This window comes from Leuciscus leuciscus, assembly GCF_965113295.1.
Source record: "Leuciscus leuciscus genome assembly, chromosome: 14".
In the NCBI taxonomy this organism is placed as follows: Eukaryota; Metazoa; Chordata; class Actinopteri; order Cypriniformes; family Leuciscidae; genus Leuciscus; species Leuciscus leuciscus.
In genome coordinates this window covers 23,366,655-23,393,162 of record NC_138738.1, presented here as the reverse complement: position 1 = coordinate 23,393,162, position 26,508 = coordinate 23,366,655, and the positions used below count along the sequence as shown (strand labels likewise).

The 26,508-nt window shown below is 38.1% G+C and overlaps 1 protein-coding gene across 5 annotated transcripts in view; it reads left to right on the top strand.

The window, feature by feature from the left end:
* rptor (regulatory associated protein of MTOR, complex 1) overlaps positions 1-26,508 on the top strand; it is a 393,572-nt gene that overhangs the window by 85,127 nt on the left and 281,937 nt on the right. For all 5 annotated transcript variants that reach the window (XM_082136702.1, XM_082136700.1, XM_082136701.1 and 2 more), the window contains exons 3-4: positions 4,218-4,320; positions 4,923-5,005. In XM_082136702.1, coding sequence (XP_081992828.1) covers positions 4,218-4,320; positions 4,923-5,005 — 186 coding nt within the window. The remainder of the gene's footprint in view (positions 1-4,217; positions 4,321-4,922; positions 5,006-26,508) is intronic.

The following is a 26,508-nucleotide window of genomic DNA, read 5'->3' as shown; positions in this document are numbered from 1 at the left end:
CATTTACAATCACATTTTGTCAAAACTCATCTATTGGAGTATTATTATTGACAATTGTGTCACACTGTCTGAGATATGGAAATTGAAAACGAAAGTTAAACGGCATTTAAGCCACGCCCCCGAATACAAATTCATTCATAACTCGAAAACGGAAAGTTGTTGCGCGCTCAAATTTTGATGGCAAGGTCCTCTCCGGGCTCTTGGTCGAAACGTGTCGTCGCGGGCCTCAGGAGCGCGCCCCCCGCGGATCGCCAGCCCGCGGGACCCCCGATTTTGAACGGCCGTAACTCCCGACCCAGACCACCCCGAACCTTGTGTGAGAGCTCGTTGGAAAGGGCCCGTTCTTGGCTAGCTTCGATTCAAATGTGGTGGGATTTGCCCTGGGCATTCCAGAGATAAAAGTCCCAAAAGATATGCCTTTGAACGGTCATAACTCCCGGCCCCAATCGCCCAAAAACACTGCGATGGTCTCATTCATCAGGGCTCCTCAAGAACTATCTATGCTCTGAGTTTCAGAATTTTTCGCCTTCTGGTTCCCGAGATATAAGTGAAAAACCAAATTCCCATTCATTAATTCATTCAATCACTTCAACGGTAAGATGGAAGCTGAAATACCACTGTCCACTGGAGGGAGCAGCAGTATTACATATGATCTTTTCATTAGTTTTCAGTATTGGGAAACAAACAAATGCTTTAAAAAGCAATCTTTTTTTTCTTTTTTTTTTTTCTTTTCTTTTTCATATTATTAGATACAAAGGAATTCCTATAGACCAATACATATATTTTCTCAATAACATATCCCAAAACATTAAAAACATATTTGTGTGTGTGTGTGTGTGTGTGTGTAAGCATGCATTGAGTTAACATGGAAAAACTGGTTTTCTTTAGTGCAGAAAACTGGTGAAAATCATGAAGTTTAAAGTGAAAGTGAGCCAATAAGTGGTCTTCTACTGCCCTCTGCTGGCCATTCTACTTATTAATGAAGTCTTTTCACATGTGCTTTTCACATGTGCTCACATTCATATTTAGACTCTAAAAATCACTTATATAACAATAACTATTATAACACAATCAGATTTTGTCAGTGTTTATCACTTCATTTGCACTGACACTTCACATAATTGCTAGTAATGTGGTAAATCATGGTAAATCACACTAGAAACATGGTAAATCATAGTAAATAATACTAGAATGTGGTGTATCAAGGTAAATCATGCTAGAATCCTGGCAAATCATTCTAGAACATGGTATATCATGGCAAATCATGCTAGAACATGGTAAACTATGCTAGAACAGGGTAAATCATGGTAAACTATGATAAATCATGATAAACTATGGTAAACCATGCTAGAATCACAGTAAACAATGGTAAATCATACTAGAATGTAGTATATTATGGTAAATCATGGTAAACTATGGTAAATCATGCTAGAATCATAGTAAATAATACTAGAATGTAGTAAATTGTTGTGGGAGGAGCCTATTTTACAAAAATGGCTATAACTCAAGAAGTAAATGAGATATCTTCACCAAACTCAGTACACATGTGTATGGGTTCAATTTGAGGTCACAGTAAACAATTTTATGGAGATCGGACCATAGGTGGCGCTATAACTGTTAAAAAGCTTTAAAGAGCACCTATTATGCCCCTTTTTACAAGATGTAATATTGGTCTTGGGTGTCCCCAGAATGCATTTGTGAAGTTTCAGCACAAAATACCCCACAGTTAATTTATTATAACCATTTGAAAATGTCATTTTTGGGGCCTGTTTTAAAAAGAGCTGTTTTGGAGTGTACCACCTTAAATGTTAATGAGCTGCATATCCCCGCCCTGCTGCTGGACCCAGATGATGAAGAGACACGAATGAGAATGGACTAAACGTCTCGGAATGGTTATTTGATACATTTACGTACTTACAAAGTTTTAATCGCGTCCCCTTTGCAATTATGGATGTGCAACACACGCACACACACACACACACGAACTGTGATAACGTTCGCGCAATTTTTTTAAACTACACATTCACACACACACACACACACACACACACACACACACACACACACACACACACACACACACACACACACACACACACACACACACACACACACACACACTTAAGGGGAGGGAGATAGACGTTTATATACTGTCTATGGAGATAGAGCAGACCTTAATTTATTTACATTTGTAATTGCTGCAAAAATGATAGCCTACGTGACATAAAACTGTCTGACGTTGTTTGTTGAGACATCTATGACGACGACAATAAATAGCTTTAGACGCATTTGTTGTTGAACTGGCTGACATCGATTGAAATGACTATTTGCTCAAAAATCATAAAATACACTTACTTCTGGAGGTGACGTTGAATCGCGAACTGTAGGCAATGATCCACACTTGATTAACTTTGACCCTCGTTCACTAAACAGTCAGTCAGAAAATGAAGGAAGTTTAAGTGGCGCCGTTTCTTCATAAATAAAATCCATCCGCTGCGTTTTCAGTGGCTCTGATGTCAGTGAAGACTACTATGTCCATTCTTAAATTCCACAACAGAACACCTAAGTTACACTTCTTATGAGACATTACACACTGGCTGTCGTTGAAACAATGGAGGATGCAGATCACCGAGGGCGGGGTCTATGCCTAAACCAGACTGTCAATCAAACCGCGTCGGTGGGGCTTAGCGCATTTCTACGTCACAGTGAGGGAAATCTAGAACAGGGCGTTCTGAGACAGTGCTTGTGATTTATTGAGATAGTAAAAAAACTACTGGGTGGATTTTTATCATTCTAGGGTGGTTTTGCTCACACACTGTCAACACACATTTATGTTCAAACACCATGTAAAAGTGAATTTTGCATAATAGGTGCCCTTTAAAACCATATATTTCCCATGGTAAACTGCCTGTATTGGCTGTAAATGGTCTTTTCCGTCTATTATGTCAGTGATTACCTGCTTTCTAAATAAAACTTAATGTCTTAAATGCTTATGTGCTTAAAGGCCTTAAATGCTTGAACCCCGATAAATGCTGCTTGCAGCTTTAATTATTATTATTATTATTAAAATATTGTAACAAATAATAATAATTATTATTATTATTATCATCAGTGTATAAAATTTGAATTGATCAAATTATAAAAAAAAATTTTTGGAAAAGCACTGTGCTCAGCGTGAGCCAAAGCGCGAAATCATGTTTGAATTTATAAGTGACACACTGAACGTTCTAATCACACCGGTGTGATCGTAGTCGTACTCTTCAAAGGGATCAAATCAATCCCGTTTTGGGGGTGGAAGAAGGACAAATTGAAACTGATGAGGCACAAATCAGATCTGAGGGGGCAATGCCCCCGTTTGCCGCCTCGTGGTGCCGGCCCTGGGAGAATTTGTTTGGAATTATTGTACTTATATCAAGTTATCACCCCATTAGTTATTCTAAATTCTAACTTTCCTTCATTCTACCTTTAGTGCCATTCCCGCTCTGCCCCATCCCACCTCACTCTTAGAGTGACATCGGCCTACATGCAAAACACCCTGATGATGTACATCCAAAAATGTCATGAAAATTAATAAAACTATCCGGACATGAATATAAAAAGACGACAACTTTTACTGCTGGTGATGACTAATGATTTTTAAGCCCTGCATGTGCTTCTGAAAGGTAGGCTTATGATGTATTTGTGAGAGAAAGTGTGGGAGAAATCATGTAGCTCACCTTATTGTATGCGTTATATATGTGCCATATATTAATATTTATAACTGCTACAATGAGCTGTGTACACTCAAGTGATGGGATTTCGGGTGGGCAAGCACCACTTGCACACCGTCGTTTTGCCGCTACTTTAACCACCACTGATTTGCCGCTTTCCATTTGTCTCTCATTGAAAATGAACTAGAGACTTTCCGCATTTCCCGTGTGAAACTGTCTTTGTCAAAGTGGTACTGCCCAATTTATCAGTATCCCACCAGGAATTCTCCCGAATCTTCAGATGGCCACTCCAGGCCTGTACATATTTTTTATATTATATAATACAGTATTTACATTTGCAACTTTACTAGTGGTTGCGTGCTGTCCCCCCCCCCCATTTTGCTGCTTTTCTAAAGTCTTTTATTTTTTAGTAATTGTACCCTTTTCATTTCAGTAGATTTTCAGATTTTCAGTAGAGTTATTTAAATTATCTTACAGTTTTCTTTTTTCTCCTATTTGTTCCTACAGATGAAAACTGTAAGTGTGGCTCTAGTTTTATGTCTCAATGTTGGCGTGGACCCTCCTGATGTAGTCAAGACTTCACCCTGTGCCAGACTAGAGTGCTGGATAGGTGAGTTTGCCCATATATCCACCAAATAACCATACAATGGTTTCCCCCTCGGTTGTAACTCTGTTCCACCATTACCTGACCCCCCTGTGTGTAATAAAGAAGGACATTATTTTGTACATGTGTCTGAAAAATTTGAGAAATACGCAATTATGTTGAATGCATGTCAATTAATAAATGTTTACAGTGCAGTGTGCAGTTTGATTTAATAAACACAGTTTTTTTTGTCCCTTTTCTTTTATGAATTCAGCTATAAACCAACTTAATGAACGCTTTCCTCAGAGAAAACTTTTAGATTTTTTTTTTTTGGTAGTTATGACGTGTGCAGAGCAGAAATATGTTTCATAATCCATACAGAATTGATTTGTTTGTGTTTGTGTTTCAGCTTCCAACTTAAGCGCTTTCCCATTTTCTGTGTTTCACTTGTGTTTCACACAGGTTTTATTCTGGGATGACTTTTGTACTTCTATAAGACTCCTTAGATAAAATGTATATCATCTGGCATTCTTCTGCATAATAGTGTATTAGTATGTAGTATAGCATATAAAAGTGTCTGAATTTACCGTAATACTGTAATGTGTGTTTTCTCTTTTTTTATCTTCTAGACCCTCTGTCTATGAGTCCACAGAAAGCCCTGGAGACGATAGGGGCCAACCTGCAGAAACAGTATGAGAACTGGCAGCCCAGGGTAAGAGCGGTCCACCTTGCTGTTACCTCATATAACACACAGGCTGTTTCTCAATATGCATTCTTTCTGTACTTGTGTTCTTGTGGACTTGTGAAATGTCATCAGTCGCAGCAACCAAGTACTGTTCCAATTCAAAGTTCACATCTAGCCAAGAATAGTTAAAATCCCCGGATGTGTTCTTGATCCTCCCCTTTTATCGAGGATGCATCGAGAGGTGACTTGTGCGGATTTGAGACAGCCAGGTATCCCAGATATTGATCCCTGCTGCCACCTACAAAACCAAGAGAAATACAAAACCAAAAAATACAAAGAAAACAAAACACATCCATAACACCTCCCCTCTTAAGAGAGAGGATCCTTGCAAAGGATCTCTGAAACAAATGAGAAAATTATTATTAATTCTTAATTAACAAAAAAACTAAATATTACCACTTAACCTAAAATCATTATAACAGATTGCAAACCCAGTATGGTACCTTCTTAATCTGATTCCCCCTTGCAACTTGAATACAGCAACTACCGGCGTCTAGGAAAAGCCATGGTCACAATGAGAGAAAACAGAAGAAAAAAAAACACACCAACTGAATCAGTCGCAAAAACTCTCACATGGGTTACGAGATAAGGCATCAGTCAGTACATTTTCCACACCCCTTATGTGTCGAATCTCCAAAGGATATGGTTGCAAAAAGAGAGACCATCGAATAAGATGCTGGTTTGGGCTCTGCAACGATTGCAAAAAGGTAAGTGGATTGTGGTCTGAAAATTCCACAATTAGAAAAATACCACTTGTTACATGGGCTTTGCAGTTTTTTTAAGTCTAAATCAACGCCAATGCCTCCTTTTCAATAGTGGAATAATGGAACTGCTGAGACTTAAACTTTCTGGAAAAATAGGAAACAGTCTTTCTATACCCTGTTCATCAGTTTGCAACAGTACAGCTCCAGCCCCAACTTGACTGGCGTCAACCTGGGTCTAAAAAGGCTGTCCGGTGCGTGGACACGTAAAAGATGCTGTTCCCACGTGTCACTATATTCAACCACATCATCTAAATAAACAGCACAACTATTCAACCCAGAGGTTACATGGTTCATCAAGCATTGAAAAGTAGCGAGCGCATTTCTAAGGCCAAAAGTATAGCCCAGAAGGGGTAATGAATGAGGCAATCTCCTGTGCACAAGTGGTTAAAGGCACTTGCCAATATCCTTTCAATAAATCAAATTTACTGACATACATCGCAGAACCGACATAATCTACACGATCTTCCATTCGGGGCAATGGGAAATAATCTGGTTTTAAGTTATTCACCTTTCACCATCTGGCTTTCCCACCAGTAAACAAGGTGATGCCCAGCTTGAAAAGGAAGGTTTAGCGATGTTATTTTCGACCACATATTTTTCAAACTCAATTTCAAACTCAAGATGACGTTGTTTATCCAAAGAAACATGATAAAACACTGGCATATTGGTTTTGCGTCACCGACATCTATATCGTGCTCGATCAAATGAGTGCGTGAAGGTGAATCTGAAAACAACATATGGAAATCTGAAATCAAAGTTAACAATTCAGCTCTCTGATGAAGAGGCAAATGTTGTACAAAATCCTCCAAGTTATTAAGTGTTTCAGAGTTAAGACGGGGCTACAACATGCAATCTTCAGGTACTTTAACATCCTCAGCAACTTCCATTACAGATGAAGCTACAGCAACTGCCACAGGAGCCTTCTCTGGCACCAAAGAATGGGAATAAAAGGGTTTTAACAAGTTAACATGGCACAACTGTGTGCATCTTTTCCGCTCAGGTGTTGAAATCAAGTAATTTTGGTCGGAAACTTGACGTACCACCGTATATGGACCTGAAAACTTTGCACAGAACGGAGAAGCCGGAAGAGGCAACAGGGCCAACACCTGATCACCTGGACAAAACACACAAAACTCTGTTTCTCGATCAAACAACGCTTCATCTTTTTTTGTTTATTCAACAAATTGTCCTTAGCCATTTGACCAGCTAAGAATAAACAACGTCTAAAACTCTGAGGTGCATCCATCATGGAGAACTGCCAGTGGTCCACGCACTTTATGACCAAAGACCAAACCAAGACTGTCCTGAACCACCTCACGAGCCACCAACAATAACCAGGGCAAACCCTCCTCCCAGTCATGCTTTAATTCCACACAATAGGCCCGCAGCAATGACTTCAATGTCTGGTGGAAGCGTTCCAAAGCCCCCTGGCTTTGTGGATGGTAAGCACTAGAATGGTTTTGCTTCACACCAAGCTGCCGCAAGACTTCCTGAAACATATGAGAAGTAAAATTTGATCCCTGGTCGCTTTGAACAACCCTAGGAATTCCAAACACAGAAATGGACCCACACAGTCTACAATCAGATGCTGAAATGGCGAGTCAGTCGCTGATATTGGATATAGCTGTGCTGATTTTAGACCCTGGTTCGGCTTTCCTGTAAGCTGACAGGTTGTACAGGTTTTAATATACTCCCTCACAATTTTTTTTTTTTTATACAAGACCAATAAAAATAACGCAACAGATGTTATCTGTTAACCTTAAGTCTTGTTGACCCCAAAATGACCCACAATGTCTCCATGTGCAGTACGTAAAACAGTATCTCGAAGAGACATTGGCACAACCACCTGAATACCGGCCTCACCCAAGGGTACTTCACTACCAGATAGCCATTTCCTTAGCAGGATCCCATCCTCAATAAAACAACCACTTGCTGCACTAGCTACCTCTTCAATGGACAATGTGGCAGAAAACATTTTCTTCAGGGTGGAATCCTCCTGTTGCACCACCAACTCCTGGTGAGAAACAGAAGGGAAGAGATACGAAAGACCAGGAATCAATTTCTTTTTTCTAAAATCAGACTTAAGCACTATGCTCTGAATTTCAGACACATTTTTACTCATTGCACAAGTAACTGCACAAGTCACAAACACATCAGGAAACTGTTTATCAGCATCAGCTTGTTCTGGTAAGGAAGGAGAATCTGTTACAATGGGAGGGGGTGGCACATCCCTCCAAATACGCCCTCCAGCCAAATTATTACCCAGAATAACAGAGATGCCCTCCACTGGCAGAGACGGTCTCATGCCTACAGTAACCTGACCAGTGACCAAATCTGATTCAAGTACGACACTGTATTGTAATAGAACAGGCAGAACTTGTAACCCAATTCCTTTTATTAACACCTCATTTCCAGTACTGGAACTTTCAGAAACGGACTCTAAAATAAAGGTCTCTGAAGCTCCAGTATCTCTGAGAATTTTAACTGGAACTTTTTCATCACTTCCGACCAGAGACACAAAGCCGTCTGTAATAAAAGGAGCATAGCTCCACTTTTCTACCTTACCTAACACTGCACTTTCCTGAACAGAGTTTACATCAACACCAGGTACACCAGCCACTTCAATAACAAAAGAACCAACAAGAGCAAATTTAGAATGGTTCATTTTTGCTTTAAGATCTTAAAAATCTTTTTTTCCAGTGTTCTTTATTCAAACAGTAATCACACTTGATCACTTTTATCAACCAAACTTCTTGGCTTTTTCTCAAGCTTCATATTACCAAGCAAAGAAGAACGAGTCTCCATTGTAGCACTTTCCACAGAGCTATTTAAACAACGCCAATGATTCAACGCAAGCTTTGCCTCAGCCTAACAGGGGAAACGTCACCAATATAAGCTATAATTTCTATAATCTCACGCAAATTTAACAGAGACTAACAAACAACGTACATGCCACGAAAAAAAAATACTATAAACAACCTTAAAGGATTAGTTCACTTTAAAAAAAAGTTTCGCTGATAATTTACTCACCCCAATGTCATCCAAGATATCCATGTCTTTCTTTCTTCAGCCGAATTTTTTTTTAGGTTTTTAAGGAAAAAATTCCAGGATTTTTCTACACAGAATGGACTTAAATGGCAACCAACTATTCAAATGTTCAAAGAAGGTTTAAATGTCCGTCTCAATGCAGCTTCAAAGTCTCTACACGATCCCAGTCGAGAAATAAGGGTCTTATCGAGCGAAACGATTGGTCATTATCAAAAAAAAAAAAAAAAAAATTCAAAAAAATTTATAAAAATAAATAAATATATATATATATATATATATGTATATATATATATATATATATATATATATGTGTATATATACTTTTTAACCACAAATGCCTGTCTTGTACATAGACAGTATATAAACTGGACACAGCGACCCCATAGGTTTCAACGGAGAAAAGTGAAGTCAATTAGAAGCTCTCACTTCCTGATGGTCGAGCATACTGCGCATACTCAAACTGAGCTTGACGACGTAGATGTGACGTGAGCAACCCGTCTGTCTTCTAGTAGCTGTGCCAAGAGAAATCTGAATCATTCCCTTCCGAAACTTGCACAGACGGAGAGTGTGAGTATGAAGTGTCCATGAGCTAGGAGCAGGAGCAACTTTCGCTAAGTATTCTGATTAATTACTTTGTCATTTTGCCTCCACGTCCCCCCGATTGCGCGCGAGCTTCTCCTCCTGTCCATACGGTAATTTCTTTACTGTGCGACAGAGAGTCGCGTGGTTATGACGCAATCGTTTGCCTATTTTTACAAAAACTGCATCTACGGGCCATAACGTAAGATACAAGGTAATGGAGCCTTTTATACATTTTCGTGTTTCTTTAGAAATAAATAATGGACAAATGGAGTCTTTAAACGCCTCAGATGTAAAGTTATTCACTTTCAAAGTGACGCCAAAATGAATGGGAGTCAATGGAATGCTAACAGCAGGTGATGGTCCACTAATCAATGGCGGCGCCCGGGGAAGCTTCAATATTTTATGAAACCCTGCCCCCCTGGTCTTGTACCATCTCTGAGATGCATTGAATGCATCTGAATGATGTATTACGTCATCATGTTGGAAAGGTCACGAAAAATAATAATAAATTAAAACAAAGATGTCGGACTATTTTGAAGTTGGAGGAGAAAATGAGATGACATTTTTCGCCCTTCCCTACCTTTTTGAACCGGAGTACACAGACAAATAACTTGGATAGATGACGTGACGCGTGACCTTTCCAACGTGATGACGCAATGCGTGGCACATCTCAGAGATGGTACACGACGAGCATTTGTGGTTAAAAAGTATATATATACTGTATATATATTTTTTTTTTTTTTTAAATGGCCGATCGTTTCACTAGATAAGACCGTTATTTCTCAACTGGGATCATGTAGAGACTTTGAAGCTGCATTGAGACGGACATTTGAACCTTCTTTGAACATTGGTATAGTTGGTTGCAATTGAAGTCCATTCTGTGTAGAAAAATCCTGGAATGTTTTCCAAAAAACCTTAATTTCTTTTCAACTGAGGAAAGAAAGACATGGATAGCTTTGATGACATTGGGGTGAGTAAATTATCAGCCATTTTTTTTTTTGAAAGTTAACTAATCCTTTAGTACAGCAACGGCAACACCAGATCTCAACTGCCCTTATCAGTCTACCAAACAAATGCCAAACAAGAGTAAAACATATGTTTACCTCATCACCATTTCTATATCACTTTCCAAATGTAGGTCAATTTAAAGTTTAACTCCCCTACCTCACTTTCCTCTCATATCACATGGATAAGTGACGAACATTTGTGATCAACTACTGAAAAAAAAAAGTGACTATCCAACTTACACATCGATCTGTTAGCACATTCACCTGCAAACAGCTGAGCTGCTGAAAACACCAGGTGTTTCTAATTACCCATGTGTCTTACAACACGAATACAAAATCAAACAAACGCATAAATGTCTATCACGCGAAACAAGCGAACATAAAAGTCTCTTATTACGTGAACTACATAGATTAAAAAAAGAAAAGAAATATCTATCCGTCAAATATTTTCTCGAAAGAAAAAAAAAAAAATAACGGACGATCCCCCATTTTGCTACAGCCGACTCGTGGCCACAACAATATAGGGAAATCAAAACAAAAGATCGATATAATGAATAAGGTTTATTACATAATTCTAGGGGTTTCACAAAGTGCAATAATACATTTTATACCATCTGAAATGTCCCAAAATCCAGACAGACGCTAGATCCCGTTTTAGCGAGGAAACAAGAGGCTAGCCGTAGATGATGTTACCTTTCCGTTCTCCCGCCCCATGCACAGAACCGAAACGCACATATCTCCACCTCCTAATTTGAATCAGGTGTTCATCATCTCTGCTGCCACTTACAAAACCAAGAGAAATACAAAACCAAAAAAATACAAAGAATACAAAACACACGCACACCCATTACAATACCAATTGAACCACATATTAACATGTTTAATATTTTTTAAATGTAAACGAAAAGAGGTAGGGATGTGTTTGATATTTCGTTTTGTTATAAATACATGCTGTGAAGATGATCAATGTTGTTGCCTGAACCACATTTGTGTTGCTATTAATATTTTTAAGATTTTTTTTTTTGAGTGGTGTTTTATAACATATTTCGTTTTATTCATAAACAATCAGTTCATTTTCATCAATTCATTCATTCAGATCATACAGCTGAATGAACATATTCAAGCAGCTACTTTGGCCCAGTGCCAGAGTTGGCCTGCTCCGAGCCTGGGTCTGGTCCAAACGTATAATGCTGCATTATGTAAGGCAATTGTTATTTATTATTTGCATTGGCTGCCATGCCATATCACCCTTACAATATACTTGCTTTTCTGTTAAAATTAACAGTGGTTTTTGAACGTAGTCAAGTCCCCTTCATTTATATAGAGCTTTTAATAACATAGATTGTTTCAAAGCAGCTTTACAGTGATACCAGTAATAGGAAATTAAAGTAACAGAGATTGTTTGGGCTTTTACAGCAGCTCTAGAATAAAGTTATTGTCCAGCTAAAGTTAGTTTTGATTGATTCACTTCCGTCGCAATGATCATTAGTTATTAACTTAAGGGGCCGCTAACACGACACCGTTATAACAGAAAACCCTTAAGTTCTCTCTGCGCAAACTTTAAAAACGTGAACCTGTGAGAACGCTGATGGCGTGCACATGCATGTTACGTGTTTATTCTATAGGTATGCGCGTTTGAATATATATATATATATATATGTATATGTATGTGTGTGTGTGCGCAGGCGTGTAGTCCTTCTTTACAAACCAGCCCTCAACAAAAATACTTGTCTGACCTTAAAGGAGAAGTTCACTTTTGAAAAAACTTTTGCTGATAATTTACTCACCCCCATGTCATCCAAGATGTCCATGTCTTTCTTTCTTCAGTCGAAAAGAAATTAAGGTTTTTGATGAAAACATTCCAGGATTTTTCCACATATTATGGATTCCATTGGGACCCAAACGGTTCAAGGTCCAAATGACAGTTTCATTGCCGCTTCAAAGGGCTTTAAACGATACCAGACGATGAATAAGGGTCTTATCTAGCGAAACGATCGGTCATTTCAAAAATAAAATAAAAAGTTGACGTTTTATAAGCACAAATGTTCGCCTTGCTCTGTTCTGTGATGCGCGTTCGTGACGTCACGTAATACGCAATTACGTTGAAAAGGTCAAGTTTGATGTGTTTACAAATGTGCGGAAGGAGGACCATATAAACATTTTCAAATGTATTTGTGTCAGTTTATCGTTTAAAATGCCCATTTCGTGTGCGCATCCTGAGTGTTTTAATATTAAAAAGCCAAAAAGAACATTTTCTTCAATTTTTCAAGCGTGACCTTTTCAACGTAATTGCGTATTACGTGACGTCACGAACGCGCATCACAGAACAGAGCAAGCCGAACATTTGTGCTTATAAAACGTCAACTTTTTATTTTATTTTTGAAATGACCGATCGTTTCGCTAGATAAGACCCTTATTCATCGTCTGGTATCGTTTAAAGCCCTTTGAAGCGGCAATGAAACTGTCATTTGGACCTTGAACCGTTTGGGTCCCAATGGAATCCATAATATGTGAAAAAATCCTGGAATGTTTTCATCAAAAACCTTAATTTCTTTTCGACTGAAGAAAGAAAGACATGGACATCTTGGATGACATGGGGGTGAGTAAATTATCAGCAAAAGTTTTTTTAAAAGTGAACTTCTCCTTTAAAATTTATAATACAGAATTTGTATCGCTTCCGCTTAGCCACGTGAACCGTAATTATCCCGACAACGTTTTATCTGTACAGAGGTGAAGGGAAGGAGGCCTTCACAGGGGGAGATTAGTTGACACTTCAGGACTGCGTTGTCGTCGTGTCCAGGCGCAGGTCCTTCATCAGATCTGGATACAACCTGGATCCCGTGGACTGCAGTAAACCTCGGGATAAACAGAGAGACTAATGTTAGCGTAGATGCCATTCTTCTTATGATGTAACAAGTACAACAGGATTAATGGGAAGTGTTCACGGTTCCGGCTGACCTAATCTATACTGCCTAACATTGAATTATAGTAGTCTATAATGTGTTATGTGTATGCTACGTCGAGAGATGTGTTTTTATTCTAGATTTGAACTGACAGTGTGTCTGCTTCCTGGACAATTTTAGGAAGACTGTTCCAAAGTTTTGGTGCTAGGAAAAGGATCTACCAACAGCAGTCGATTTTGATATTCTAGGTATTATCAACTGGCCGGACGTAGGCGCTTTAATAACAAAAAATATATATAATAATATCTGGAGTGTTTATGCAGGAACGTGTAGGTTGTTGCAAGCGAAACGAAACTTGAAACTATTTAATGGATATCTGTAACACTCACCTGTTTTTTGGGGTGTACTAGAATATGCTTTCATGCTTGATTTGTTCAAAAACACATTATTTTTCACATGTTACATTATTACAGCACCTCTCTCCCCAGCCTGGCCTGAACTCGCCGTTTATTTTCTGTTTCGATGAAGCCCATCCTTCCGAAATACGCTGTGATTGGTTAGCTTGCCCAGCACTTAATGCGTGTTCGGGAACTGTCACACCCCTTGCCATAAATTTGAACTGTACTCAGATGTAAATATTAAGGATGGGGTCAATTTCAAATCAATTCAAGCCTGATTCAGACTTAAGAATGTTAACAAACAAGAAGATCATTTCCAAACGGATTTCATGCATGGACTTTGCAAGCACTGATTTCACAGGACATTTCAGAGTGGTATGTTTTTTTTACATAAACATTTTAGATACAAATTTAAACACCATTTAATCATGATACTTGTCGGAAAACTATGGTAATACGAACAGTAATTGATCACAAAACCATTGTTCATTTTCCTAAGGGGCAGTGAACAGTCTTACAAAAGCAAGAGCTTACAAAAGCTACTGTAAACACTATATCAGCTCTAATATGTGTGTTATGTTTCATGCAATTTGAAGCATGCTAAGAGCCTTAAAAATGCCTAAGAATATTATTAAAGTATGATGTGTTGCCATGGCAACAGAATTTAAAGGGGTGGTTTGATTATGATTTCACTTTTTTAACTTTAAGTAGTGTGTAAAGTTGCTGTTTGAGCATAAACAACTGCAAAGTCACGACGCTCAAAGTTCAAAGCAAAGGGAGATATTTTCTTTTAAAGAAATTGCTTTTTAAGGACTACATCAAACGGATAGTAGGGACTACACAACATTCCTCCCGGGTTAGTGACATCACGAACCCTAAAATTTACATAAACCCTGCCCCCAGAACAAGATTTATGTATTATCATGACAGAATACACTAATCAATGACTAGAAGATATCTACACACAAGCAACATAAATTCATCAACTAACCATTCAGAAATGTTGTCTACATGTTGTCACTTCTTCTGGAGTCTCTCCATCTTTGTCTGACTCTGGTTTGAACATAAAAGGCTAAAAGTTTTTGAAATTTTCAGTGCATGTCTGTGTGAGGTAAAATCACACAAGCTGTTGTAGCTCTGACCTCTGTGCTGGGAGCAGCAGCTCATTTGCATTTAAAGGGACAGACACAAAAACGGTGCGTTTTTGCTCACCCTCAAAAAGTGACAATTTTAACATGCTATATTAAACTATCTGTGGGTTATTTTGAGCTAAAATTTCACATACACACTCTGGGGACATCAGAGACTTATTTACATCTTGTGAAAAGGGCATTATACCACCCCTTTCAAGAATATCAAGAATGCTTTCTCATGTCTAAATCTGGCCTGTTTTGACATTTTTGCTAATGAAGGTTGAAGCTAATCGGGTGAAAAATAAGAGTCTGATTTCAAAACATTTTGAAAGCGACACACTTCTTGCTGCCAGTTGGTGGCACTATGAATTTGTTTCAACGCCATGGCCAAACCGTTTGAGATCTAAAAACTCTGGTTGCAATTTAGCATACTCAATGTCTTCATGCTGACCAAGTTTGGTTGCGATCAGATGAATCCTCTAGGAGGACTATATCAAATTCCAGAGCATTCTCCCTTTCAGGGCTTTGGCCTTAATAGTAATCCTTAGGAAAACAATACGGCCTTTGCCCTTTCAGGGCTTGGGCCCAAATTAAATGAGGATATGTTTCTAGTACCATGCAACACTGCATGCAAAAAAAAACAAAAAAAAAAAACAATTTTGGATGACCACACTAATCATTGACTGATGCTACATTTCATTTACACAGAATCAAAGCAACATCAGATCCACTGCTACTAGAGACTGAGATGGGTCAGATGTGTATATTTTAGCACAATTATAGTACTATTGGTGTACAGCAGGCACATGGCCACCTCATAGCAGCCTTTACTTGGTTGTGTAAAATGACCTGTTCCCCTGTCCGGATGGCTGTGGCTATTTTTTCAGGCCTTTTGTTCCTAAACTATAAATCCTTACATGAGAACTGATCCACACTCACTTCATAAACACATTTTTGTTCTGTATCACTTATATCAATATTTAGATCAGTCCAGTACAGCCTCTGAACACAGGTTTTGGCAGTGAGCTGCAGCAGTGGCTCAGGTTTGCAGCTGTTCAGGACATCTGCTTACATTTTCTTGGAGAAGAAACCATTTACTCTCAGCAGATGGCTGAGTTTTACCCTCGCCCATCCTTGGTAAATGCTCTCAGCAAGGTGCAGAGTTTTAAAGTGTCGAGAGGTGGCTGGATCCTTGGCTATGTGGGTTAGAATTGGTTGTGCGTGTGAGGCAGGGTTAGCTGCAGGGGCTTTAGACTATGGCAGTCTTAGAGATGTGAGAAAGAATTATCATATTCATGAGCTGAGAGGGTGTGATCACTGCTCTTCTCTCATTCATTTTATTTACAGGCGGAAATGTGTGCGCATCCCATCAAATCCCATAATAATCGATATATGTCTAATTTAGGGGTGTAAAGGTTCAAATTACTCAATTCTGAGGTTACATTTTTATCACGGTTTTAGGGTCACGGTTTCGGTACGGTTCTGTATGTGCTATGTTCAGGGGAAAATTACTACTTTCAAATAAAAAGAAAGAAAAAAAGAAAAAAGAATCAAACTACAAGCAACAGCACAAAGAAATTGAATTATCAGATATAAAATAACATTGCATATAATCTTTCACTATATAAATTAAATAAATATGAATCATTATAGAAGTTACAAAAGCTATTCAGTCAAGAGCAGTGAGTGATTACTTTGTCATTTGTTGTTTGATTAAGATTAAAAACACAGACAGCAGGAATATTAGGCTTCTTTCCCTGTAAGGCATAATGAACGATCCAGTACTGTTACACATGCTTTGTCTTTCTTGACTACGTTCACTTATAACCGACTATGTTTGCTAGGATACAGACGGGCATGTGGACATAATCTTTTGTATGAATTTGTCCGTTTAAGCGCTATACACATGCTTTCAGTGTGTGCACACAAATCTTCTCACACCATGCGCAAGCTATATATTTTGCGTCTTGCTCTTGAAAGTTTAAATAAGCAATAGCAAGGCTTAAATAAGTTTAGTGTAAACACAGATAGCAATGTGTGCTGTTCAGGTCTCACCTGCTCTCGCGTGTTATCAACACCCGGGTGGTGACGGCGTAAAGGGCTGGTCATAAGAACATACGGCACTCATATTGAACAAAGTTGACAGAGTGAAATTTTTTTTCACACTTTTTGATCATCATGGTTGTAACGTATTGGGATGCCAGAAGTACACTTCCAGTCAAAAGTTTTGGATCGGTAAGATTTTTTACCCCACCCCCAAATCAAACCTTAACCCTTTCGGGTCTCAGGGTTTTTTGGGGCCCTGGAGAAGTGACATGCCCTGACATTTGTGCTTTTTTCAGTTGCTTAAGAAAGACTTTATTTTTTAACACGGAAGCAATACATTTTCTATGTATGAGCGACACAAGACTTAATTTTCATTAGCCCCTTCCTTTTCCTTGCGCCGGTGCAGGAATTCCTTCAGTTCAAATATTTAAAATACATTCATAGTTGTCATTTAAATGTCCGCGTATTACAACAAAGAATGTATGATTACATGATATATGATATGATATGATATGATGATACAATATTATGATACAATATTATGAGAATAAACTTGTAAGGAAACACCACAGCGGAATTTTTTGACAAGTGGAAAAAGGTCAGTCAGAGTAGTGATGGGAAGTCTGATTCGTTTATTAAAATGGAAATTTTGTTTTCAGTTACCGGTACATGTTTTTCATGTTATTTTACATTGGACATACACATTTACAGTCTATACAAAATCTGTACATTTTTTTTTTAAGTTTAATTAAATTTAGATTTTAAGCTCTAAGCAAGTCAAAACATGTTACATAATCAGATGTATGTTGTAAATCTTACCAGGGTAAAATATTTTACTATAAAAAGCAGTTTCTGTGTGTACAGCTAATGTGACATTTAAAATCAACTGTGGTTGTTTGTGCCACATGAGTGGTTGGAAAAGACCAGCTTTAATGATGGACCATGAATATAGTGTAAAATGCGCAGTACGCACTGCAGCTGTATGAATGCCAGTGTTTTACTGTATGCTCTGCTCTCACTCAACTAATGTGCTCCTCTTCAATATTTGATATCGCTCACTCATACAGTTACCTGTTTTGCATTCTTCCTTCCTGTAAGCACCCAAAGCTGTCCTCATGAATGATGACTTTATCTGTGTTTGCAGTTTTCAGCAGAGGCTGTTATAGTTCAGTTTAAAGAAGTTCATATTCCTGCCCACAATATATGGAAAAAAAAAAATAGCTGTATTACTTTAATAACAAAATTTTTAATTAAAAATAATAATAATAATAAATATAGCTGCAAGCAGCAATTAACGGGGTTCAAGCATTTAAGACCGTCATGCCAACTATGCTGTTGGGCTATAGGTTGAACTGAAATGTAGGCCTGAAACCATAAAATATCCATGATGGAGAATGCGCAAATGATATAAATCTATAGTACCAGTGCACCCTAATTCTTTGAAAAAAAATATGGTTTTAAAAATTTGTTTATCAGCCAATGCTGGATAATGATAAAGATTAGATAAAAAATGTATTGTCCCTCTTGTGGACAACGGTAGTATTAAAGGCTTCATCTTCAGTTAAAATTTTGATAGAATGTACTGTGAGCCCTCTGAGCATCAGAAATCCTTGAAACCTGGCACATTTCTGCAAAATCAGTTGTTCTCCATATCTACACAGTTTTATGAAGTTTCTACTTTGTGCACACAATATATAGACATGTTACTCACAATGGGCCATACCAGAAATATATAAAAAAAATTATCTGCTAAACGCTTTCATCGATCGAAATTCTTTTGACATCTTTTTGCCATGAGGGTCCCTAGATGATGCATGTAAAGTTTCGAGCAATTCGGACAAAACGGCCTATGAGGAGTTCGAAAAAGTAGAATTTTCAAATAATCACAAATATTTAACAAATTATTTGATTGACAGCAGTGGTTCTTGAGGCAAAGTTGTCCAGAATGAGGAGATCTATCAAATGATATGCATATTGTGTGGATGTGTGAAACACTACGAGATTACAGAGACATAAAACTCGGTAGCGCCATCTAGTGGTCGATTTCTTTCAAAATTCTTACAGACCCCTAGGGCCATGAGTTGAACATGCCCACCGTGTTTTGTTCCGATCAACCTTCGTTAACCTTGTCTAATAGGTGCTCAAACTTCACTGGCTAATGGCGGCCATGTTTTTCGAGATATGCCAATGTCCTCATAGAAAGGCATGGCACCCTGAACAAAGACACTGCATGCCCATTTTCAAGTCAATCGGACTAACGGTAGCGTAGTTATAAGCTGTTTTATGCCTTTTTCGTATTATAGCGCAACCAAGTGGTGAATCGCTGCGTATTTTTTTGTGTGACCACAAAATGAGCTTGTACTTGAGTATAACAGTTTGGTGAAAATATCTCAATGCTTTCAAGAGTTATAGCCCTTTTAGTGAAAGTGGCCCCGCCTACTTCAAACGTTTTGGCGTCCCATGGCGAGCGTGAATCACCGATCGTAATTCTTTTGACAACATTTTGCCATGTGGGTCCCTTGATGATGCATGACAAGTTTCAAGTGAATTTGGTAAATGGACTGAGGAGTGTGAAAAAGTAGATTTTTTGGAAAATTACTAGATGTGTGAAACACTACGTGATTACAGAAACATAAAACTCGGTAGCACCATCTAGTGGCCGATTTCTTTCAAAATTCTTACAGACCTCTAGAGCCATGAGTTGAACATGTCCCACTCTGTTTTGTTCTGATTAACCTTCCTTAACCTTGTCTAATAGGTTATCAAAGGTTAACCTTCGTTAACCTTGTCTAACCTTGTTCAGGCCTACAAGTGTCAACCGAAATGTAGGCCTGAAACCAAATCAGTGTTTAACCATTTCTTAAACACTAATTTGCACAGTGATGTGTGAACATGTCTGCAAAACACCTAATTGTTCCAACAGTTCAAATTATGGTATTGTGGCAGGTGATGGCCCAAATTAGTTTTTAAAAATATTTTTCTTCTTCACAGTGCTAAAGGATTGATAATTTCAGCTATGTGCCACATGTAGGGAAAAAAAGCCCAGTTCTACCGTAGTTTACAATGGAAAAATGTAAATCTATAAATGATTTTTCTAACCATTTTCATTCTCTAAGCCATGTCTAGTCTAATAGTACTCTTTCTATTTTACTTACTTTGAGTCAGCCTCACTGTTATAACTCTTTAAAGATCCCTGTGGCCAAAGAGTTGTTTCTGTCTTAGTGTGCTCTGGTCCCAGTAATGCTGTCAAATTCTTCTCTGTATTTTGAATAGATTTATAGTATAATAGCTAATAGTGCTCAAATTCATCCTCAAAAAACCATGTGTAAATCAGAGAAATAAAACTTTTTTTCTCTTTATTTAATATTTTTTGAATATCCTGGTTTATATAAAATCCTACTGAAATTCATTGAGACGCATAACTTGTTCAGTGTTTTGATGTAATTTCCACTGAAACAGGAAATCAGGGCAGGACATTTAGAGTGGGTCAACCCTTTTTTTTTAAGAATAGCCAATACCATTGTTTACGTCGCAGCCTGGCAAAGTAGCATTTCACAACTTGTGACAGCCACAGTTGCGTTAAATTAAGTATTAAAATATCCCCCCTTTAAATTTAATATTGAACTGTTACTATTATTTTTTTGCAATGGAAGAGGATGTCTAACTTTTTGTGATGTTTGACCTCCATCCCGTTTTAAAATACAGCATTCTGTGTAGAATTGTTGTTTTTTGTGGTCCGTGCTGACTCATGCAAACGAACCACTCTGTTCTATCATGTTTCTTGACCAGAGTCCACTGTGTTTGCACTGTGGAGGGCCCCGTGACACTGAACAAGACTTCATATAATGAAAAGCATGTTTAAGCTTTCTGTTAAACTGTAGCTTTAGTGTAATTTAATTAGCGTGCGTTGTTTGTCGTTAGGGCTGTGGCGGTATGGGATTTTTTCTTACCGCGGTAAAGAAGCAACAAATCTCGCAGTTTGGCGGTTAACCGACCCCCCACCCACCCCCCAAAAAATAAAAAATAAATTAAAAAAAATCACCCGCGGCCGCGTCACACACTGCAGACGCGATCAAGAACGCATGTAGCTTGTAAATGACAATGGAAATGAATAACATAAAGCAGTATTCTTTATTAACAAATAAACAAATTAACATTTAATTAAATTGTAAATATTAATAATTAACTATTAATTAAGGCCGGCGACACACTGGCTGCATGGTGTGAGTGTGGCGTTTCTGTTGCGTGTCAGCTGCATGGCTTTTTTTTATGTCTTTGCACACCAGAAACAGCGCTGCTGCTGCTACGTGACATATAAGCCTCATTGGTGATATATTCGACATATGGGGAGAGAGTTGTGGAAGGCCTATACTTAATGTTAAACATAAATATATAACAGCAAAGACAGCGTCGGCAGTATTGATGGCAAAATAGGCTACAGAATATTTCGTTCTGTATTGACAGGTGCAATATTTGAAAATCGATCATATTTTTTTTAATTACATTTATATCTGCATTTATGTCAAAACCTAAACTTTAAACATCAAAATGTAATTTATTAATATGTATTCATGTCAAAATGACATACAAACATTTTTTTCCTATTCTATTTTGCCAGGAAACGCTTCCAACAGGCTTGCGTGAAAAATAGGCGTCGGTTCTATTTCTAGCATGCACGCTTTTTTCCGCGCGGCTCGTGCCGCAACTGAGACGCGCGTCTCACGCAGGCAGTGTGCAAGCTCAACCTGTTAACATGGGAGCCGAAATAAAAACGGACACGCCACGCAGCCAGTGTGTCGCCGACCTAAGGTAGGTGTGCTGCACATAAGTCCAGCAAACGCCATAGGATGGTTAATTTTTCTAAGATGTGGTCTTAAGTTTGTGGTATTTCCTCGCGAGACGGATAGGCTACTTTTGTGCGACAAATACGGCATATTGCCTTGTCCAAATTCACCGGATTCCCCTTAATTGTCACCTGCCTCAAAGGCGACACAGTATTTGGCTTAGACACTATATTCGTGGCTATTTTTTGAATAATGTCATTCGGCTAGCGCCGTCAACTGTTATTGCCTATACCACATAAGAGATCGCTACTTGCAATTAAAATCTAACTCCAACTGTTTACGTTATGCTTGTCTTTTATGCCTGTGTTTGTTTGTATTTAATTGAACATTATCTGTAAACAACACAAGTACTGAAACCTAGCAGTTAATTAATAATAATCAGAAACACACAAAAAAATAAATCCCCCATGTGTTTAACGGACTGTCCCTCCCTTGCGCAGGAAGCGTTTTTTTTCTCCAGAAGCACTTGAACATGGGACTCGCAGAATACAGTAAATTATAAGCAAATATTAATATGTTTATAGTTCATATCACACACCATATGCACTCCTGTAACTTTAAAAACAAAAACAAAAAAAAAGTGCGGTGATGACCTCACACCGCGGTAGGCATCTCATTAACGCGATATTGCGGTGATGCGGTTATCGTCACACCCCTATTTGTTGTGCAGTGTACAGGGGGAAACGAGAGGCGATTAACCTCTCCCGACCGGCAGTCGGATGGTCGGATGAATTTCTGGCATGTCATAAATTTTGGTCGCCCCTCATGAGGTATCGCACAGTTGAAGCAGAGCTACGAACCAATTGCCCTAAACTCAGTGTTTTTTTCCCTCACTGCACCTCCACGAAAACAGAAAATAAACCATTTCATCTTTAATTCTGAAAGAAAGAAAACGAAAAGAGCGAGTTCTTTAAGTTCTGTAGCTATCAAACTAGCTACAAATTACTGTTGCTCACCTTCAGTTAGTGTTGCAAAATGGATAAACCATATATTACCCAAGTCTTCCAAGCCACCTGCGATGTTGCTTCACCGTGCCTCTTTTATTAATTTGTTAAACAATGTTCATGTTAAACAAGCTGTTTTTGAAATACAGCTGTTTTTAATTTTTATTGATGACTGATGATTGCAGTGTTCTGACATATATTATAGACTGTTACTAATTTTAATTATAGGCCTATAATTTATTGTAATCGACCTAAATGATTTTAGATCATTTTCAATTAGGAGGAGTAAGCTTCTAAGTAATCTTTTATTATCCTTGCAGCGCGTCGGTTATGTGGTGATACGCTATGAAATTATTGCGTGGCAAATTAATTATAATAGCCTCTCAATTTAAAGCTGCAGTCCGAAGTTTTTCCTCTTTGAACATCTCAAACATATCTCTGTTTGAAATCTGCAATTGCAGTTATTCGCGGAATTATCAACTTTACGTGGGTTGTGCCTCGGCACGGCACATTGCGGATGAATCCAATGTTTTGAGGAGAATGTGCGGCTGTCAGTCACCGCGCCGGTGTGGATGCTGTCATTCGGAATCACAGATTCTACTTTTTGGAAGTATGACCAACATAAGAATTTTCACCGGAAAATGTAATCTGAACAAGTTAGTAACATCCACTTTCGTTCTGACCGACTAAGGGGAAAAAAGCATTGCAGTAAATCGCGCTGATTAAATCTAACGCTTGCTTATCATATCACATAAAATCATGCAAATTATACTTTGTTCTCAAATTGTTAATGTTAACAACATCAGCATTGCGTGACTACATTTAATGTATATTAGGGCTAGCTGTAGTTCAGTTTCCATTTCTGTGCAGTCTAATTTCTAATTGTCATACCAACAAATGAATGTTCCTTAGAACTGGTTCTCTTTGAAATACAAACACATGTATCTGTAATCAGATGCATATTTAAAACTGGAATATAATCAAATTTTTATCTTTCAAAAGCCCTTTTGATTTTTATCCTTGTTTTCGCATGGGCCCAGTTGCATTCTCTTTTTTTCTGTAGCCACTCCGAAGTCCGAAGTCTTTTGCATTTTACAACGGGTGAATCTCCAGTTGTCTCTGGTGATTGTCGTTTGAACCTTCTGGATCCGCCATCAAATTGACATGTTTAATTATATCAAGTGCTGTGAGAAAAGGCTATAAATCTCCACCTCCAACATCCTCACTCGCAATATAGCCTACTAGCCGAGGCACCTTCTTTATGTGTACAGATGTGACGTAATGACACAAAGACATGCTCGAAATTTCCAGCGGAAATCCACCAGTACAACTGGAATTAAAAACATTATTACAAGCTTACCGTTTTGAATTGAGCTAAGACAAGTAGATAGTTTTGATCACTGGCTGGTTATTAAATCCTCTTGATATTGATAGCTGATGCTTGTTTTGACTATCTCTGGATACACAATATCATGGTCTGTTGGCGCAACCCAGCACGGGGGGTTATCATGCATATTTTACACGTATAGTGTGAGCAGTCAAGTCACAGCTCGACGTTCCGATCGTATAGTGTGAGAACATAAAACGCGAGCTTTGGCTTTACATCACATGAGATCTACTCGTTCAGTGTGAGTTGGTAACCTTGCTGAAATCTCACAGAAATCGCACAATGTATGCCCGCCTTTATCTAACCACTTACCTGTTGGACTATCCGCAGCCTGATGCTAGATTGCCTTAACCAGTCATCTGTTTCCCATATCCAGTTACCATTTAGCGAAGTCTATGAAAACTATCTGACTGCTTCACCTCTAACCTGTTATCCTCGCCAGTTGCTATTGTCCACTCATGCAAATAAACGTACCTTTGTGTTTCACTGATACCTGGGTTGTCCTCTTCTGTTGCTGACAATAATGTCCTTTACCATAAACGCATCAAGCCCCAAATTTGTACCACTCCCACACACAAAAGGGAAAGGGGAAAACACGAATGAATGGATGGATGAATGAATGAATGAATGTATAAACAAACAAGCAAAAAAAAATAAAAATAATAATAAAATATAAATAATAATACAAATTAAAAATAAAGATAGAGATAGAGAAAAACAGATTTACAAGTTATTCTCTCATGAATAACATTCAGTGATGTCCTGAAAGAGACATTGCGTGTTAAATATTATCAGAGTCAGGATCAGAGGGGCAGAGCAAGCCTTTAATAAAATTCAAGAAAGGATCCCAGGGGTTACTGAAGGGTTTAAGGGAACCTCAAAGCATGAACCCTAATTTCTCTAATTTAATGTAGAAAAAATGTCTTGTATCCATCTATTGTGAGTAGGGGAAGTAGCACACCTCCATTTAAGGCGATATTCCTTCTGGCTAATAGAGTGGTAAAAGCTACCACATGAACGACGGGGCTAGAAGAACCAGTGTATGGAAATACCAAAAAGAACCATCAGCGGATTAGGGCTGAATTCAACATTAAGTGCTTTTCCTGCTTTAGTGTCTTTTATAGTGTAGGAAGCAGGATGCTTCAGATTCTAGAGAGCATTTGACTGACGAGAAGCTTATAGATAACCATAAGACTAACATATTCATACTAACAACAAAAAACCCTTTGAATTCATGGGGACTTGGGAATAGTCAGTTTAAAAAAAATATATATATATATATATATATATATATATATATATATATATATATATATATATATATATATATTAGGGGTGTAACGATTCGTTTTAACAACGATTCGATTCGTATCACGATTCGTGGTTGTTGATACGATTCAAGGACGATATTGGTTAATTTAGAACGATACGATCCGAAACGATTCAGTGACTTGAAATCGATTCAGTGGCTTTTTAGCCAAAAATTATTGTAAGGGAATCAGGTATCAATTAATTATGGATATAAACAAACAAGTAAACAATTAATGTCAAATGCATTCACATTTTATTTGAATAAAGTAGGACTGCACGATTATGACAAAAATTATAACTGTCGATTATTCCCTTGAAATTGTAATTGCGATTATTAATTACGATTATCACAACATTGAATGATGTTTTGAATAGTTTGGCCATGGGACCCACATTTCCCCATGATCATCAAGCCACGACCCACCCTTTTAGGAATTATATAGGCCTATTATAATACATTTGTTTACACAAAAATTGTTGACACAAAAGTTCTGTCCCCCTTTACTTAACATAAAAAAAAAAAAAAGTAGAATGTCAAATACTGATAAACAGTAGGCACTGCGAGGTTAAGCTATTAAATAGCAGTCCCAAACTAGTTTTTGTTAATACAATCTTGGAATGAGCCACCACAGTCATATAAAAATATACAAAATAACCAGCATTTTGTTATGGAAACAAACAACAGTTAGGCTACCATGGTCAAACACAGTACTTAGAAGAACTGGTAAAGAAACATGGAAACTGCTCCTGATAAATAGCAACACACGTGACGTACCAATAACGTAATTTATTGGTATTTTACTTTTATTTCTTAACTTAGGTACTAATTTACGACGTTGCATTCTCGTATGTCTTTTGCGCTTTAGTGAAGTGATACAGCGCGCGCTGGCGCATTTGCGCGTGCAGTTGAAGAGTGTGCGCTACTGCAGCGGCTGAGAGGACAGGAAAGTCCGTTTTTCTGAGGTGAGAGACTTTAAGTTTGCGCTGCTTGTTGTCTTCACGCTGCTGCTGGTGAGTCACGCATGGCGATCACGTCACAGATAGGCAGACTGAATTGAGTAACGTTTAACGCCTTTATCATTAAAAGTGCTAAGAAAAAACAT